The sequence below is a fragment of the Eulemur rufifrons genome, chromosome 15, assembly GCF_041146395.1.
Source record: "Eulemur rufifrons isolate Redbay chromosome 15, OSU_ERuf_1, whole genome shotgun sequence".
Lineage (NCBI taxonomy): Eukaryota > Metazoa > Chordata > Mammalia > Primates > Lemuridae > Eulemur > Eulemur rufifrons.
In genome coordinates this window covers 64133735-64154652 of record NC_090997.1, presented here as the reverse complement: position 1 = coordinate 64154652, position 20918 = coordinate 64133735, and the positions used below count along the sequence as shown (strand labels likewise).

Genomic DNA, 20918 nt, shown 5'->3' with positions numbered 1-20918 from the left:
CTCAGCTTTTTCCTCCCTCAGTCTTGCTTTAGGAACTCAGGGACCATGTCTGTCCTGTTGGTATCTGGCAGATCTAGGCTGGTGCTTGGAGCACAGGAGGTCCTTATAATTTTTTGAATGAATAAAAAGGAAGCTGACAATCTGTAATGCAACAAATGTGCATCAGAGGGCTCCGCTGGCATTTGAGAACAAGACTATAAATGTTCAGCTAAATGTCAGACAAGGATATCTACAGTGATGTATTGATAAAGGAGGGAATGATCGTAATATAATAAATACATTTCAAAAGTAGCACACTACCAACTGTCTACACTTCCTTCTAGCTGTGTGAACAGACACTTGCCTGTGACTGTCTGCCTGGACCTATATACACACAGATACCCACAGTAAGGTAGTTTCTCTGTTCCTCAGTGTTCACATCTGTAAGTAGAAATAGTCAGATGTGGTTGCTCACACCTGTAATCCTAGCACTTTGGGAGGCCAAGGCAGGAGGATCACTGGAGGCCAGGAGTTCGAGACCAGCCTGAACAACATAGTAAGACCCTGCTTTTACAAAAAATTAAAAAATCAGCTGGGCATGGTGGCACGTGCCTATAGTCCCAACTACTTGGCAGGCTGAGTTGGGTAGATCACTTGAGTCCAGGAGTTTATGAATGCAATGAGCTATGATCGTGCCACTGCACTCCAGCCTGGGTGACAGAGTGAGAACCTGTCTCTAAAAAGAAAAAAAGAAAAAGAAAAAAGTATAAGTAGAGATAATGACAGTACCTCCCTTAAAGGGCTGGGGCAATCATTTTCCTGTGTTAAAATTTCACCTCTTTTTCAGGATCCTGTTCAAGTACTGCCTCTCCTCTGTAACAGGTAGACATGCTAAATCTCTCAATATTAAATTCCCCCTATGGCTCTCCTTTACCTCCCTTCCACAGCCAACCTTTTGGACAAAGTTTCTATATTTCCATTTGTTCAACACACCATGATCAGTCTTTTGCACCTGCCACTCTACTGAAACCATTCTCTGTAAGATCCCTAATGGCCTCTCTGTTGCTAAATCCAATGGAAAACTTTTAGTTTCCCTCTCACTAGCTACTGACATTGCTGACCACTCCTGCCCCTAGAAACATTCTAGTCCCTCTTTTTTTCTTACCAACCTGGCTACTCCCTTGGAAGCCCTTGTCCCACAGGTCTCTTATCCAGACTCTCCTATGAGCTCCAAACTCAATTTGGCTTTCTCACAGACACCACAAACTTAACATGGCAAAAAAACCTCATCATCCTACGTGGATTTACTGAATTACTAATCTTGACAAGATAGCAAAACCATCTACTCTGTCCCAAGCCACAAATCTTAGATCCAGCTCAAGTGGCTCCATCAAATTCTCATCTTCTGTATTCCTTGTTTACTCTGTATATCCCTTGGTTCTTCCTGCCTAGACTACTTCAATAGTCTCCAGCTAGTCCCTGTGCCTCCACTCTTTTTTAAATAATAGCTTTATTGAGATATAACCCATATACCATAAAATTCACCCACTTAAAGTGTACAATTCAGTGGGTGTTAGTACATTCACAACATCGTGCAACCATCACCACTAATTTTAGAACATTTTCTTCACCCCACAAAGAAACCCCATACCCAGTAGCAGTTACTCCCCATCCCTTCCTTCCCCCAGCCCCTGATAACCACCAATCTACCTTCTTTCTCTATGGCTCTGCCTATTCTGGACATTTCATATAAATGGAATCATTTAATATGTGGCATTTTGTGACTATCTCAACTCTTGCCCCCTCCTCCACTCCATTCCACCCTTCACAGTTTCCAGATTGATCTTTATACAACATAACTCATGTTAATCCCTGGCTTAAAATCCTTTAATGGCTCCTGGTAGATGTCCAGATAGAGTTCATCCTCTTTCATGTATGTACAGGCTCTTGCCAACCTGCTTCCTGCCTGTACCCACAATCAATCCATCTACTATTCTCCCTTGATTTTACTCGAACATTCAGTTTCCCAGATGTAATATCCCACGTCGACACTACTACATCTTTGCCCATGTGGTTTCCTCTGCTTGGAGCATCTTTCTCTATCTTCCTTATCTACATACCTAGTCCTCACCTCTTAACACTGCTCAGACCTCACTAGTGATTCAGAAGCTCGGTGCCTCTGTTTCCATGGCACCACCTAGCATACTCATTATTCCACTGCGCTGCAACACTGCTTAGTATTTGTCTCCTAAGAGACTATCAGCTAGCGACTGAGGGCACAGACCATGTTTCATTTAACTCTGCAGCATTTCGCACAGTATCCAGCATGAAGGAGTCACTTAAATACCTGTTCTGTTAAATAAGTGTCAGTAATGATCTTGGAATTAGCATATTTTTATGCATACCCCACAACACCCAGGGGGCAATTTTCAATAAAGAAGCTCAAAGGTTACACATGCACTCAAATTTCACAAGACATTGCAAAAGGCACAGGATCTGCACATGACTGTGAGAACTATGCCAAAAAAAATTCTTAGAAAAAGTAATGGGCAAAAACCATTTTGGTTTGGTGGAGTTCCACGACAAAACAAAGAAGATTGTTGTTTCACTGCCAATTTCTCATGTTAAAAACCTAAACTCATACTGATTTTGTTCTTGAAAAAATGCCTGTAGAAGTTATGTTCTAGAAAATGTTTCTTATTTTTATAAAAAAAAATGTAAGCATATGAGTATATTTAATGAGCCATCAGGTAATAAGAATAGCTTTGTTAGGGAAAAGGTGTAAAAAAGTACCTGCAGATAAACCTTCTTCACACCAGGTACATAATCTGCAATCCGGCCAAAGAGCAGTCGTCCAACTCCTGAAGTGACGCCAATACACATGAGAACCACCTCTTTATTTTTTTCATCTTGAAATCTTTCCTCCACATATTTCATCTGTAGACCAAAGAGAAGGAAACCACAACATATATGGTAGGAAAACTTGACACAGTTTGAGGCTATGCATCAAATGCCTTTGTTTTCCTACAATGTTATGGACTCTCACCCCCTTCCAAATTTAAGTAGTTATAAAATTCATTCTGTGGTAATTTTTCATGAAAACATATGAACAAAATCTAATATGATCTAGCTTGCACAAAAAGAAATAGAAGTTTTCCCAGTAAAGAGTTACCAACATACACTTGATAAGCTAACATTAAGCCATTAACTAAAGGAAGAGGACGGACCTTTGAACACACCACAACCTTGTTCTCTCAAGGTCACCCAAGGACCTAGCACATTATCTACTCCCTAAAAGACAGTTAAAGGGTCAATTCTTGAGTTTCATTTCTTCTAGGATGACGTGACCCAAACCGATGGCCCTGAAATAAGTATACTAAAGCTTCCAGGATGAAAGCATAATATTCTCAACCTATGAAGTTGCCCAGGTGAGAACAAATAAAGATTCAGAGGCAATTTAACATAGTTCAAAGATAAACCTCTGGAGAGTCAGACTGCTTGGTTCAAGTTCTGGTTCCATCCTTATCAGCCTTGCGACTTTGGGTAAGTTCTTAACCTCTAGGATCTCAGTTTCCTTATTTATAAAATGGAAATTGCAATAATACCTACTTCAGAGGGTGGTTATGAGGATTAAATAAAATATCGTGTAAAGAGCTTAGAATAGTGCTTGGCACACAGTTAATAATACTCAGATATTAATTTTTGCCTTTTATTAAAAGGACCTTTCCCCTCCATTTACAGTCTACTTAGAACAGTGCCTGTAGTCACCTGTGGGCCATTGATAAACAGTAAGTAAGCGTATTTTGTTTGACTTTTCCATAATACCTAACAATCATTGTCCTCTACATCAAACATCAGCCTGAGTCTGGAAGTCTGCAAGCAAATTTCCCACCAAGTTCAATGGCCCATATGGTTCCCACATGGCAGGGAGTAGTCTTTCTGGATGACATCTCCTTAAGACACTTTCATTTTGCATTTTCTAAGCCCATTTGTATATCTCAACACTGTCTTCTTTGAAAACTAGTAACCATTCTCCCTAACGTCTGTATTTTCATACTATTCCAGAATAATCCTCCTAAATATGGCTTTAATCTCATCAATTCCTTATTCAAAGGTTGCTCACTGCCTACATTTACACCCCTTAGTTTGGTATTCAAAACCCTCCATAATCTGTTGCTAATCTATCTTTGTACTTTTATTACCTGCTGATCCTTGGCTCAGAAATAGAAAATTCACATTTCTACAGGGCCCAACCAAATAACATAAAGGATTAAAACAGATTCACTGGAGAGAAAGGGCATACACTTCAAGGATTATTACCATACATGACTACCAACGTTGCCAGATCTAACTCCCAGCCACCTTTTATTTTAAAGAAAAATCAGAAATCTGGATTTTGTGTGAAAATTTTGGCCCTTAAATTTAGAATACTGTGTGATCCAACTCTACAAAAGCCAAACAAAACATGTCTGCAAACTGCATTAGGCCAGCTTTGATCTCAGCCCTTAATCCTATCTGGCCCAGTAGGACAGGTTTACTCACAATGTCAGTTAAACATGCTAATATGTTCTTTCCTCTCCACATTTCTGCTGCCTCTTGTACCCTCTTTGACTTTCTAACTTCTTGTTACTGCCTACAGTTTTCATTTGGCAGCTTAGGTATTAAGTGTTCCTACTGAGCCTTGTTAGCTTCTCTGCACATTCTTGAGCAGACTCTTCATGTAAAACTAGACATACACACCTGCCTGTCTCAAAGGCACCTCAAAGTCAATACGCTCCATGCTGAACTCATCTCCCCCTATTTCACTTAATACTACTATTTTTGGCCTTACTACCCAAGGCAGAAACCTGACAACTATCTTAGATTACACCATCTCCCTCTCTTCAAATTCAATCCCGATGATGTTACCACCTAAATCTTTCAGACTTGCTTCCTTTCGTCCATGTTCCCCACAGTATTTGAATTCCATTCTTATTACTCCTCACCTGAGCCATTACCGCAGCCTTCTAAACATGCTTCTTGCTTGAGCACCCACTCCTAAGTCTCTCCCCTCTAACCTATATTCCCTGAGGCTACTAGGTTAAGTTCAAAATAAAAAAATGTCACTTCTCTTGCTTAAGATCCTTTTATGGCTCCCCTATCCCCTAGAGTAAAACTCAAACTTCTGGTTTGACAGATAAAGACTTCTGCTTTGCTATCACAAGCTCACCTCCAGCTGTTTCCTTAGACACACCATGCTAGCACTCTGTGGCCGATTGAGCACTGAAATACAGCTAGTTTGAATTGAAAGATGCTATAAGTGTAAAACACACAGAGGATTTAGAAGTCTCAGTGGGAAAAAAAAGCATGCATGATATCTCAGTAATTTTTAAGTATTGATTCATGTTGCAGTATTTTGGCTATATTGGTTAAATATTAATAAAATATATCACAAAACTAATTTCATTTGTTTCTTTTTACTTTTTAATGTGGCTACTAGAAAATTTAAAGTTACTTATGTGGCTTCCACTATGCTTAAGAAATCCACTTGTGGCTGCAAAGACAAGACACTGTTGATGAAGGTGACTTCAAACTGGCTTATTTCTCCAGGACTTTATCACTCTCCAGCAACTGAGATTAGACAAAATTGAAAGTGATGAATTCTGGAGAAAAATGAAAGACCTGATCTAAGGCAGGTGGGATATAATTAATGTGCACTCATTGGCTTTATTTGGAATTTAAATCCAGACCCCAATGTATTGATCCACTTCAGAAAGCACCAAAAGGATCTATTATGAGTTCTCAAGAAACTTTCTTTAGTATTCACAAGACTGAATTTGCCAGTCATTCTTTTGATGAAACCAAGAACATCTGCTGCCAGATTGCTATTATTCTTTATTAGTGGTTATTTTTGCCCCCTGCTTGCTCTAGTTTGTAATCCTTCAAAGGAATAATAAGGTGAAACGTTTGGGGTCTTTTGAAAGAGGGTAAATTGGGTAATTCAAATTATGCTTAAGTGGAAACTTAGCTCTTTAATTATATGGGACATTATTTCATCAAATTTTGTTATTGTTGTTATTTAAATAAAGAAAGCTTCTAATACTCCCTCCCCACCCCCCACCAAAATGTGCAAACTAAAAAAGTGTGTTCGGTCAGTGAGTGAGGCAATCTGAGGATGCTGGACCTGTGGATCCTAGAGATCCTTCCTCCCCGAGGCGGCAAGACCCAAGAGGTCTGGTGTGTTCTCTTTGTAGCCTGGTCCTCCCATGACTGCTGCTGACTGTTTTACAAATTTCTGCCCATTTCTCATCTTCTGGAGACTGGTATGCACTTTAGTTCAGCAGAAAGTATGAACATTGGGCAAAACTTTGAGTTCATGTGGCAACAAAAATAGAAGAAAAAAAGAAGGCCGGGTGCGGTGGCTCACGCCTGTAATCCTAGCACTCTGGGAGGCCGAGGCGGGTGGATCGCTCAAGGTCAGGAGTTTGAGACCAGCCTGAGCAAGAGCAAGACCCCGTCTCTACTAAAAAATAGAAAGAAATTATCTGGCCAACTAAAATATATATAGAAAAAAATTAGCCGGGCATGGTGGCGCGTGCCTGTAGTCCCAGCTAGTAGGGAGGCTGAGGCGGTAGGATCGCTTAAGCCAGGAGTTTGAGGTTGCTGTGAGCTAGGCTGACGCCACGGCACTCACTCTAGCCCGGGCAACAAAGCGAGACTCTGTCTCAAAAAAAAACAAAAAAGAATATTGGGCAAAACTTATATTTCTAATAAAGAGTTACATGGGTAGAGACATGAAAATGTTGAAGAGATGTTTTCATACTTAACCTAATTTATTTTTAAACCAATATAAAGCTTATACTAGAGGTCATTGCCTACACAGGGGATATTTTTTTTTGTAGAGCACTTGTTTATAGTTAACTTTAAAGATAAATTAGACTTTATCTGAATGTGTAAATTTCTTTAGGGCAGGAATTAGTCTTTTATTTATACTCTGTAATGTGTTTTTTTTTTGTTTTCTTTTTTTTTTTTTTTTGAGACAGAGTCTCACTCTGTTGCCCAGGCTAGAGTGCCCTGGCGTCAGCCTAGCTCATAGCAACCTCAAACTCTTGGGCTCAAGCAATCCTACTGCCTCAGCCTCCTCTAACGTGTGTTTAATCCAAGGCTGTGCACTTACAGGGGATTAACAAAACTTTGCTGATTGGCATCTTGAACACCAGCTGCACCTAAAACATTTTTCATCATTCAAACAACAACAGCTTTCACTGACCACAAAAGCCATTTTTTACACATTTTTTTCAGAGATCCTGTTCTTGCACACAAAAGCCATTTTTAGATTGTGTGAAACCCTATTTATTGTTTTGTTGTCCAAAGATAATCAAGAATGACATCCCAAAACATCTGCTCATTTTATATCTCTGAGTGAAAGAAGAAGGAAAAAAAGGTAAACTAGTGCAAGTTTCCCTTTCCTTTAGTCATGCCCACTTCAACTAAATGGTGGTACACCGTTCTGTGTGGATAACATGTTTCTGATCAGCTCACTGAAGGAAGGTTCCTCTCCCTTCACTAGAGACCAGAGGCAGATCCCATGTTTTGAGGAAGTGATCATGTCACTGGAATGGCCTCAGCCCTGATGTCTCTCCTCTCCACCTCTCTCCTCCATGGGAGCTGCAGTGCAAGACACTTGGAGACAGATGGTGTTCTTCCACTGAGAATCCAAGGCACAGTCCTCTGGCTCTCATATAATCAATCATGAAGGAAGTTAAATGGGTGGCTATAGTACAAAATCAGCTCTCATAACACTGACGAAAGTGCATTAGAAACTCAAGCTTCTCTTCACCAAATGGTTTCACAGTAGAAGAATGCCCAATAGAGGGGGACCACAAATCACTTTATTTACAGAAGCCCATGAAACCCAGTGGTGGTACACACCTGCAAGGCAAGGGTGCCACCGGTCAAAAAGGTCTAATAATGACCCACTGTACTGTTTTCTCAGATTGTGTTATTTGGTGGTGATGGTCATCAGCCTCATTATCCTCCCCTCCTCCCCTTTTTAAGGGGATGAGTACTTTTTCTTTTTGCTCTAGTGAAGCAATTAGAAGAGAGGATGAGTACTCTTTGCTTAAAATCTTTAATGTTTATGCAATTTATTTGTGGGGACAAGAGTGAATTTATTTTAAATGCTAATCTATTTAAATGTCCAGGAATGCCTCCAAAATATCAAGTTGATATATTACTCTTTATGTAGGAACACCTATTCTCACTGCAAGTTCTGTCTTTCCTCCAAAACAACCCTGGATGTGCTGCATACACCATAGGCTGTGACACCCGTAACCACCTACATATTCCTCCCGGAGCAAGTACACTTTTTCCCCAAGATATAAGCCCTGGGTCTGAGGGTTGTTATGTGGAGATCTCCCTGTCTTGCAGCTGCCCAAGGCCATGCTTCTGTTAGTAAGTTTCCCTAATAAATCAATCATCTTCTACCAGCAAACTGGTTATTGTCTGCCTCATTCTTTGGTTTTTCAGCTCCTTTCTTCACATTTGGGAGTCGCTTCACATACACGGTCCTTTCATGGAACATATTACTTAAACAATAGGATAAAACTTTGGTACACACAAGTTAGACTATATAGCTTTGAGGAATAGTGGTTAAAGAAGAATGGGAATTACTGCAGACTCTTCAAACAAAAATAATTTAATTTGTAACAGTGGACTTGGAGTGACAGCTGACGAACTCATGTACAAAGTACTAACAAAGGCCAGGAAAGCAGGGCAATGACAGGCCCGGTGGAGCACCGCAGACTGTGGGGCTTAAGGAACTACACGTCTTTGCAGAACTGAGCAAAAGCAAACAACGCCCCGCCCGATATTCCACTACTGCTACAGTTAACTATGTTCTTGGAGGATAAAAAGATTTCAGTCAGTCATCATCTGTCCTTGTCTGTGATGATTTTGATTCTCTGATCTCTGCCCTTCCTCTTCAGATACACATCATAAAACTGAAAAGAGGGGTGGACAACATGTGCATTCATTTTGTCTCTAGGTGAACAAACTCTTTGGGGAAGGGAAGGCAGCTGTATCTTTTACATTCACATGGTACACCCAAAAATGGGATAATAAATGCTACATAACATTTTCAGTGATTATGGAATTCAAACTGATTTCTTCAACTACCTACTTTCCAATAGGGATACTAAATTCAGAGCAGTTTTACTCATTGCTGTTCACACCAGAGATTAGCAGCTTCAGCTTGTTGCTTCTCATTTGCATGTAGTTTGGAATGCTTTCTAAGAATATATCCATCCAACATTTGAAAAGCTACACCATAACTCTAGATCATTCTGCTTAAATATACTTTTTTAAAAGGTAAACTCAAAGAAAAGAGACTGGCCCCTTTAAAAAATAGATATATGTTTGAAAGGGAGTGGAAAGCCTGCTAGAGTGGTTAATGGATAATCTCAGAGTTTGTTGCAAATCAAAACTTTACATTACCCTTTGACTTCAAAGTAGGATGAACAGAAATCTTTGAATGGAATGAGAGGGTTTGTTTTGGCTTTTTTCTTTCTTTTTTAAACAACTGTGTTTCTTCTATCTCTGTTTTTGGTCAGAAAAGGACACAAATTAAAACAAGTGGGGCATTCCTTTAGGAAGTTTTGCGTGAGAATTGTACACCAATGAGCCAAGTGAGGTGATTACAGGTTGAAGAAAACTAACTCCATAGACTTGGGTACATAAAATTAAGCTCTTTATGCCAAAAAACGTTGAAATAGGACTTTATGGCCAATAACAGATATTCATTGATTAGATCAAGCCTCAAAATGTCATTTCAGCTTGTTAAATCTGATCAACTGTGCCTTGAAACAAAAACATCTCTCAGATGTGCTTGAAGGGAAAAATTTCCTTGCCTGCCAACATTTTTAAGGACTAACATCTTTAGGCAGCCCAATGCCTGGTTTCTAATGATATTTCTGTTGTACCAGGTGGACAGCAGACCTTTGGCCTAACAGGACTCTAGGAGGCATGGGTAGTTGGTTCTGTTTGTTTTTTTAAACAGCCGGTCTTTCCACTTCATTAAGATGGGTTTCCATGGTGTCAGTAATCACACATGGCACTATTAAGACATTATAAAGTAAGGACTGAGAACAAAAGAGTAAAAATTTCTGGAGTAAAGATTATTTAACAGCCACCAAGATGCAGAAAAAGAAGAGTTCAGAAGGAAGAGATGCCTGATGGTTTGAAGAACTTTAGTCTAATTTTGAAAACATTTCTAATTCTAAAAAATTTGTTAAAGTCTTTGTTATTTTTCCATTTTTTCTTTTTAAATTAATGTAAAAATATACATATTTAATTTAACTTTCAATCTTTTTTTTTCTTTACTTCAATCCAAAAAGCCTTGGGATTTTCATGTTTTTTAAAAAATAATTTTTTCTGGATTACAAACAAAACAAAAAAGTAAATAGTCCATCCTTGACATGACATCATTTAGATAAGATCAAGATTTAGTGAAATGAGGCCGGGTGCGGTGGCTCACGTCTGTAATCCTAGCACTCTGGGAGGCCAAGGTGGGAGGATCCTTTGAGCTCAGGAGTTCGAGACCAGCCTGAGCAAGAGCAAGACCCCATCTCTACTAAAAATAGAAAGAAATTAGCTGGACAACTAAAAATATATAGAAAAAATTAGCTGGGCATGGTAGCGCATGCCTGTAGTCCCAGCTACTTGGGAGGCTGAAGCAGGAGGATCGCTTGAGCCCAGGAGTTTGAGGTTGCTGTGAGCTAGGCTGATGCCGTGGCATTCTAGCCCAGGCAACAGAGTGAGACTGTCTCAAAAAAAAAATTTAGTGAAATGTTAGAGAGGAATTATCATCCAAAACCAATTTGGATTTAGATGCCAGTTTAAGTAACCCTGAATTTTAAAGTTTAAGGTAGGCTTCACCTTAAAATAGAAAATAAATCACTAGGATTTTTAGGTAACTTGAAATTATTTAGTGACCCTGATCATAATTTCTGTGCCAGATATTTTACAAATTATCAAAAAAGTGTTCTATTCCTTCCTGAACAATGAAAGGTATTTAATCTGTTGCTTTATTTAAATTTTTATTCATTCCACCTAAATCCAAATTTGCTTCTGAACAGTTTTCTTGGGTCTTATTCTTAGCATACCAGATTTACCACTCTAAGATCTTGGTTCCTGGCTAGTTTGAATGAATACAATGGACTGTGTCTATGCTGGTCATCAAGACAGCTCCGCAGGGCTCAGCCATAGTCTGCAGCCCACCTGCATGACCAACTGACTCCATTACTTCAGTAGATCACTTTGAAGATACAAATAGGTGGCAATGGCTCTGCAGATTTGGAATCCTGTTTGTGATTCATGCTTTTGATGTATAATGTTTCCATGTTTTGTAACTATTAAAAAGGGGGGGAAGGAGGAAGGGAATATGCTCTTTAAACTTACTCCTGGATTGATCTGGTGATAAAGTCACCTACCAACTAGATGCGAATGCAAATGCAAATATTAATAGATAGATGTAGGTTATGGAGTCCCTAATCAATCACTGAATTACAGGCATGCACTACATAACGTTTGGATCAACGATGGACCACATATACAATGATGATCCCATAAGATTATAATACCATATTTTCACTATACATTTTCTATGTTTAGATATACAAAAACTTACCATTATGTTGCAATTGCCTATACAGTATGCAGTACACTAACACGTACAGTTTTGTAGCCTAGGAGCAATAGGCTATACCATATAGCCTAGGTGTAGACTACACCATCTAGGTTTGCCTAAGGATACTCTATGATGTCTGCACAACAAGGAAATTGCCTAATGATGCACTTCTCAGAATGTATGCCTGTTAATAAGCAACACATGACTATACATGAATTTGGAAAAATGGTCCAAAGTGAACAAATGCACCCAACAAAGGCTAGTTCAAATTAGCTTAAACCTTAGAAATTTAAAATAGGCTTCATCTTAAAATAGGAAGGGATAAATTCAGAAAGTATTATTTAAATCACTAAGATTTGGGGTAACTTGATTACTTACTTAGTGATCCTGCAATAATGTCAATAAGCCAAATATTTTGTAAGTTCACAAAATTGGTTCTATTTCTTCTTGAATAATAAAAGATGTGTAGAGTGTTGGCTTATTGAAACTTTTATCTATTTAGTTTAAGGTTTATCTGATTTTTGAAAGAAACCAAGAAATTAGGCCATTAGTTCTTACTCAGCTTCTTAATTTTGCCCTTAATTCTGAAGTGAGGAAAAATTGATCCTTCCATGAAAATTCTACCTTCTTCTAACCTGTCTGCACTAAGATTCAGGATATTGATGTTGGCTAGAGTGCTACTTTGCCAAAGTCTTCTATCCATATTTCTCTTCTAGTCTTTGTCAGGCACACAGTGTTGAGTCTTTTCTATTAATCCATAGAGCCATCTAATTGTTGACTCTCAACCTAGTACCATCCACAAATTCTAATTTTTTTTTTTTACCTGAATGAAGATTAAAAATTGTTAGGATTAGGCCTAGATCACATTTCCTTCCATTGTTGTTATTTCCACATAGTTCTGATATTGTCTACCCCAATTTTACCTTTTCTTAGTCTTGTTTCAGAGTTCTGGGGTAGGGTTTTCAGGGACTGCGATTAATATTAAGGACATCTCTTGACATCCACGGGTTCCAGGACCTCCGCAGATACCAATATCCAAGGATGCTCAAGTCTCTGATACAAAATGGCATAGTACTTACCTGTAACCTATACACATCCTCCCATATACCTTAAATCATCTCTAGATTCCTTATAATATCTAATATAATGTAAATCGTGTTATACTATACTTTCAACCTCAAACTCCTGGGCTCAAGCAATCTTCCTGTTTCAGCCTCTCGAGTAGCTGGGACTACAGGTGCACGCCACTCTGGCTAATTTTTTTATTTTTTTGTATAGATGAGGTCTCCCTATGCTGCACAGGCCGGTCTAGAACAGTTGGTCTCAAGCTACTCTCCCACCTTAGCCTCTCAAAGTGCTGGGATTACAGGCGTGAGCCACCTCGCCTGGACTAATTCTGTATTTTTTTTTATGTCCATATTCAAGTTTATTTCTAAGTATTTTTGTCTCATCCTAAAACAAGCTTTATTTTTGTTTTACATAATCATGATTTATTTTAAAAATTATCATACTGTTTACTTCTTTTAATGCTCTACACATTCAGAGAATGAATGAATGAATTCAGAAATGATCCCTGAAAGTATAGTCTTCTGTATTGTTTTTGTATTTGTATTATTTTTCATTGTTGTATTGTTATTTTATTGTTTCTTTTTTTCAAATATTTTTTATCTGTGGTGGGTTGAATCTGTGGATGCGGAACCTTCACATATGGACTGTATTTTAAATATGTTCACTTTTTGCCTTGTGATTATACAGTGTTCAGAAAGAAAAGGACCACACTCCAGTAGGAAGATAGATAAGAATGAGGAAGGCCTAGCTTCACCATCCGATCATTGAGTGTCCTTGCACGGGGCCACTTCACCTCTCCAAGCCTCAGTTTCCTTATATGAAAAGACTACAACACCTACTTCTGGTTAAAGGGCGACAAGCACATACATAAAAAACACTTTATAACACCAAAAGTGGACCCTACTGTAAACTGTGGACAGTTGGATGATAACGTGTGTCCATGCAGGTTCACTGATTGTAACACACACGCCACTCTGGCAGGGCTGTTGATAACGGGGGAGCCATGTGTGTGGGGACCAGGGGACACATGGCACCTCTCTGTACCTTCCTCTTAATTCTTCTGTGAACCCAAAACTGCTCTAAAAAAATTGTCTTTAATCAGAATAAATAAATAATAAACTTTAAAAATACTTTAAAAAAAAAAAAAAAAAAAAGAATGAGGAAGGCCTGAGTCCTCTGGATAAAAGCAGCCTGCAGAGCAGAGAGAAAACTTCCCTGGACTGGGAGTTGGAAGGCCTAGGAATATGTCTTTGGAAATGTCTTTGGAGTTAAATTATAAGCTCTACTCATTACTAGTCTAAGATCTTGGGCATAAATTTTCCAATCTCCAACAAATAGTGCACAACTAGTTCACAATTTGGGTAGTACCACCCCTCGGGGGGTGTTCTGGAAATTTATGGGGGCTATTTTTATCTTCCTGATATAGTTTACTTTTTATTGTGGTAAAATTTGTATCACATAAAATTTGCCATTTTAACCATTTTAAAATGTACTGTATTATTAAGCACATTTACATTGTTGTGCAACTATCATCACCATCCATCTCCAGAACTTTTTCATCTTCCCAAGCTGAAACTCTGGACCCATTAAACAATAGCTCATTTCCTTCCTACCCCTGGAAAACACTGTTTTATTTTCAGTCTCTATGACTCTGACTACTCTCTATGAATCTACCTCATCTAAGTGGAATCGTACAGTAGTTGTGCTTTTGTGTCTGGCACAATGTCCTCAAGGTACATCCATGCTGTACAGCATGTGTCCCAAGTAGTACCTTATTTCTTTTATGCATAATATGTTTTATTTCTCTTTACTTCTTTTATTCTCCTTTATGTTACAGGTGGGATATTACTGATTTTTTAAAAAATTATATGGTAGGTTTCATTATCCAGGAATTTTATTTCAGGAGAGAAAAAGTGGCACTAGGTATAGCACTGCTCTATACATTCCAGGGTTGTTGTGAAGGTGAGTGTGATGCAGAGCTTAGAACACATCTCACAAGAGCAGGGACAGGACATTAGGTAATTCCTAATCCTAGGCATTTCCCAGCCCATCATTCGGAGTGGGCCCTGCGGGCTGAAGAGCTGGAGCAAGGGGACACCTGGCAGGGAAGAGCAGTTATTGCTTGATGCATTATCAGGGAGCTAAGAACTTCCCTCTGGGAAAATATTAAGTAGGGCAAGGTCAAGAACTATGAGAAGTCCCTGAGGCCAGCTCCTGAGGAGTAAGGAGTCTATAAAATAAAACCAAACTCACATAAGCAGAGATAACAATTAAGTAGGGACAGGGACACTTGACTTATGTCAAAGACATAATACTTCATAAATTCAATCATCAATATATGGCGGCATTCTAAATCCCACAGACATGCCTCGAGAGGGGTGTGGACACCTGTTAGCCTACTGCTGGGCTGTGGTTACCCCCAGAATCCCATTCTTCTGGAAGCTGCTGTGAGAGTGTGAGAGGCATAGGTGCATTATTTTACCTCAGCAGGCCTCACTGTGTATCTCTTGCCATCCATTTCCATACCTTTAAGTTATTCCACATTGAAACTAATCTAGATAATCATAAAATCACTTTTAGTTCTATTGTGTAAGATTTAAATCTCATCCTGTCGCTAACTATACATGTGTGACCTGAGAAAGACTCTTGACCAACTAACTCCTTTCCCTGTAAGATGAGGATAAAACTCGTCTCACCTTCAGGGATTATATATTCAAGAGCAAAGAAAAAAAGCACTTAAACATAAAGTGCTATTAGAATGTAAAGTAGCCGGGCGCGGTGGCTCACGCCTGTAATCCTAGCACTCTGGGAGGCCGAGGTGGGCGGATCGTTTGAGCTCAGGAGTTCGAGACCAGCCTGAGCAAGAGCGAGACCCCATCTCTACTAAAAATAGAAAGAAATTATATGGACAGCTAAAAATATATATAGAAAAAAATTAGCCGGGCATGGTGGTGCATGCCTGTAGTCCCAGCTACTCGGGAGGCTGAGACAGGAGGATCGCTTGAGCTCAGGAGTTTGAGGTTGCTGTGAGCTAGGCTGACGCCACGGCACTCACTCTAGCCTGGGCAACAGAGTGAGACTCTGTCTCAAAAAAAAAAAAAAAGAAAAAAAAAAAGAATGTAAAGTAGTCATGAGTAATTAGTAGACCTTGTACTTCAGTGACTCAACCAGCTGATAAACTCAACCTGAAATCAGTTAAAAAAAAAAAAAATGTATTGAGTGCCCGGCACTAGCTAGGTGCTGGGGCTGGAGCAATGACAAGGAGACTGTCCCTACCCTTGTGGAGTACTCAGTCTACCTACCTGTTCCTTCCTTAGCATTTCCTGAGGTGTCAGGACACTTCCCACACAAAATTCCCCAATGTATTTCGTAGATAAATCCACAGTTTTCACCAGCCTTTCCCATACTTACATAGAATACATTACACAATATAAGGCCCTAACAAAAACACACTTCTGCTGCTTTTTAATTTAAGTTAAAATTGGATATTTTAATATATTTGTGGATTTCTTTCTCCCCCATAAAGTGTAAATCTTTTAGAGGTTTGGGGTCTATAGTCTAGGGATAATTTCCACACCTGAGTAAACCATGCATCATTTCTAAAAACTACTGTTCAATTATCTATAAATATTTATTTTTGGGTAACTAAGTATAATTTGGAACACATAACAAACTTGCTCTGTCTTACTAAAAGCAGCAGCTCTGTTTTAATTATTTGCATATGACCCGTTTTCTAGATTTCTTATATGTTAACTATGTCCTCTTCTCCTATCAAGTTCCTATGTTAGCATATTGCGTTTTGAAAAGAAAAATATTCTTTAAAAAAACTAGCTTGTTTTGGTGACAGTGTTCTATAAATATGTAACTTCACCAGTAATGAGTCACAAGTGGCCAGAGAAGTAAAGGTCCTTATTCATCTCAAGTAGGAGAATGCTGGTGAATACTGCCTACGGCACAGAACTGATAAATGGGCAAATTTTCACTAACCTGAATAGTCAAATTGCAGCAGATGTTGAGATCTGAAGGGAAATAAATGCAAGGTTAGAAAAGCTAGAAGAGCAAGAAAAGCACAGATACCACTGAAAAAATCTGAAAAAAAGTGGGAACAAAGTGAAGGAGAGAAGATGTCTAATCATTCACTTCAATAACCACACAAGACCCGAGTAATACTAGTGTATTATTAGGAGAGCTAAGCAGTTAATAAAGTATATGAAGAAAAAAAACAATGATTGATTCCTACAGCAAAGTATGCGAGAATTTTTCATTTTCAACATGCAGATTTTAACATAATGTATCAGATAAAAATAAGTTGAATAAAAAATTCAACTGTTGACCGGCCTTAGAGACTGGAGAAATTCTATGTTAGAGGCAAGGGCAACAGGAAGCTGTTTTATTTTTGTATATTCCAAGTACCTAATACCACCCTTTCCCCGTACGATGTGCTTACTATTACCTACTCAATGAGGCTGTCCCTGACTGCCCAAAGTCGTATCCCTCCATCACCTTCCATCTCATTTTGTGTCTTTCTGAGAAAATATCACTATTTGAAAACTACCTTGTTTCTTTATGTGCTTACTTGTTTATAGAGCTCTGTGAGAGAGACAGCATCTGTTCTCACCATTGCATTCTCCATACCTGGAATGATCCTGGCACACAAATGAATGAATGCTTGAATCTGTTCAACTGATTTATAATTAGAGGAAGTCACACACACAAGAACAAAAACAGTGACAGAATGGAATAACCCATTCTAAATCTATTCTATTGGTACTCCTGCCATTACTACTGTGCAAGCTTGACAAAAGTAAACCTCTCTGAACCTCAAGTTCTTATCTATTAGTAGGAGAACCAGTGTGAGCACTGCTTTCCTCTTAAAAGGTTACTGTGATAGCTGAATCAGAAAACGTATGTATGAAGTTAATACCTTCATATCCTTTTTGGAAGTTCATTGGGAAAAGAATGAATAAATGAAATGAAATAATGAATGAAACATTTCCAGGCCACACAACAACAAAAAAATAAAAGAAATGTATGTAGGAGGTCGTTAAGTGTATTTAATCAGCACATGTGAATCTCAATGGGTAAATTCTGATATTTAGATTAATATATTATTCAAATAAATAACCTTGTGTAAAAAAAATTTTATAAGCCTATTTGTGAATAAAAAATAGAAAAACAAAAATCATGTAAATCTGAAAATCTTGATAAAAAAGCAATGTGATTACTTTTTATTATGCAAAGTACCAAAACATTATGCATATCTAATAAATGTCAAAGTAACAATCAACATAAAGATAATGAGAATAATAAACCAAATCCAAGAATAAAAAGAAAGGAGGAGGAAGAAAGCAAAGTAAGAAGAGAAAGAGAAAGTAAACAAAACCTTTAACCCCTAGTACTTAAGCTTCCAGGCTAAAAACAAAATGAAAATTTTAAGTCCAACTATTTTAATTTGTTTGCAATGCAAAGAAGACCAAGACAGGGCAACTCCAGCTATACAACTCCATTTTAACACACTGGCTGCCACACTAGAAATAAAATTTTTTTACCTGGGACCACAGTGTTTTATTTAAACAAAATGATCTTTCTAATTTGTTATTGTTTTATTGTTTTCTGTGCGTGAACTATATGCAACACAATCCATGTCTTTAGAATTAAATGGTCAATATTAATTGTAACAATAAGAACATCAACAGGTAACGGCGTGGATGCGGAGAGATAGGAACACTCATACACTGCTGGTAGGACTGCAAACTAGTGCAACATCTGTGGAAAGCAATACAGAGATACCTTAAAAAGATACAAGTAGATCTACCATTTGATACAGCAATCCCATTACTGGGCATCTACCCAAAAGAACAAAAGACATTCTATAAAAAAGACACCTGCACTTGAATGTTTATAGCAGCACAATTCACAATTGCAAAGATGTGGAAACAACCCAAGTTCCCATCAATACATGAGTGGATTAATAAAATGTGGTATATGTATACCATGGAGTTCTACTCAGCTATAAGAAACAATAGTGATATAGCACCTCTTATATTTTCCTGGATAGAGCTGGAACCCATTCTACTAAGTTAAGTATCCCAAGAATGGAAAAATAAGCACCATATATACTCACCATCAAAATGGTTTCACTGATCAACACCTAAGTGCACATATAGGAATAACATTAATCGGGTGCCAGGCAGATGGGAGTGGGGAGGAGGGGATGGGTATATACACACATAGTGAGTGCGATGCGTACCGTCTGGGGGATGGACACACTTGAAGCTCTGACTCCAAGGGCGGGGGGGAGGGCAGGGGAAATATACATAACCTAAACATTTGTACCCCCATAATATGCTCAAATAAAAAAAAAAGAATATCAACAGGTAAGATTTTCACAAACCACCTGCAGGGTTTTTCTTCACAAGGCCCCGGGCTCAAAACTAGCCTGAGTTAAATACAACTCACATGGCAATTAATGTGTTAAATGAGTAAGTAATGTTTCCAACATTTCACAACCATCATCCACAAGGTTGGGGACATGTAATGGATCCCAAGGCTTTCCTTCTGTCAGAACCTTATGGCGAACAGAGATAAACACAACCAACAGGAGAGGGCAGCTTGAGCAGCTCCTTCCTGGCCCCGTGTACAGTGACCTTTAGTTTACAAGGATACCACTGTGAGCCTTGCATTATCACAAACAATCTGCCACACAGCAACCCAGACCCTGAGCTCCAAACATATCCATGAAAGAAAGACAGCAAAGCCAGTACAACCATTACCGGCAACTCTAAAGAAATAGGCTGTGTCAAAATGGCAAGGCAACCTCCTGATTGGGAAATAAACCCTATGGGTTGACCAGGGTTATGAAAGAAAACAATTTCATTCCTCTAATAATTCTGTTTCTACTATGTACACATTTACAGTTTAAACTTTAATAAGCTTCCATTTATTTTCCATGGGTATTCTTGGATATTATACCCAGGTCTGCCACTTTTTTACCTATGTGACTTTTGGCAAGCAACTTAATCTTTGTATGCCTAAGTTCTTTTACCTGCCTTTTTGATGGGCAAAAAAACCAATGCAATTAAATGACTTGTATAATTCCTTTCAGCTCCTACATTATTGTTATACTTTTCTGGCAGGCATTTAAATATTTTATTTAAAAGCCACACGTTTAAGACCCAAGCTCAACCCTGGCTGCACCATGTATCAGCTGTGCAAGCTTAAACAAGTTGTCTCACCACACCACGTCTGGTGCCTTTCCGACTAAAGGGAAGCACTCATGTTGCCTAACTCACAGGGCGGTCCTGAGACTCCAATGAGAGACAATGTGTGTGGGAGCTTCTTGTAAACTGAAATGTTAATAAAAATGTAGGCAATCAAAAAGAAATGTGGGAAATCAATAAATGTTACATTTGTTTAAAAGAAACTTGTGGTTTAGAGCAAACCCTTGCATGGCTTTGAGGATTGGACATGCAAAATCTTAAACTGTGCTCTGAAGCCTGGACGCTGCAATTGTTCTTACCATTTTACTCCAAGAAAAAAAATCAGTTCAATTTGACATGGATGCAGAGATAGACAGATTGCATAATTGTCCATGTTTGTCATTTGGCACCTCCAAATTGGTAGATATTGCCCTTTATCTATCTATATATTTACTTGTTTTTTGGAGACAGGGTCTTCCTCTATTGCCCAGGCTGGAGTACAGTAGTGTGATCATAGCTCACCATAGCCTCAAACTCCTGGGCTCAAGGGATCCTCCTGAGGCAGCCTCTCCAGTAGCTAGGCGTGCACCACCATGCCCAGTTCATTTTTTTTTTTTTTTGTCTATACAGAGGTCTCTCTGTGCTACCCAGGCTGGTCTCCAACTCCTGGCCTCAAGCGAACCTCTACCTTGGCCTCTCAAAAGTACTGGGATTACAAGTGCGAGCCATAGCACCTAGCTGGCATTGCCCTTTAAATGAGCTTTTTTGCAATTTGTTATGAGGGTATATAAACTTCCTAGTTACAAGTGAGCTGCCCAAGGGGAGAGAGGAAAAAGATTCAGATAGATATAATAAGGATAGAAAGGGAGGAAAGCACCGGGAAAATGAATAGTAACACGGGCAGCTGGGGACTAACGCATCATGGATGTACAAGACTCTGGGTGAAGGCTCTTCCTGACAGCATGACTATATAAGGGCTGTTTCTCCATATGCTCTACAATCCTCAG

General features: G+C 38.8%; 1 protein-coding gene across 1 annotated transcript in view; it reads right to left on the bottom strand.

Annotated features, from left to right (window-relative positions):
* The window catches only part of SLC16A10 (solute carrier family 16 member 10), a 99846-nt gene that overhangs the window by 11740 nt on the left and 67188 nt on the right, over nt 1-20918 (bottom strand). The window contains exon 4 of the mRNA XM_069488079.1: nt 2773-2916. Coding sequence (XP_069344180.1) covers nt 2773-2916 — 144 coding nt within the window. The remainder of the gene's footprint in view (nt 1-2772; nt 2917-20918) is intronic.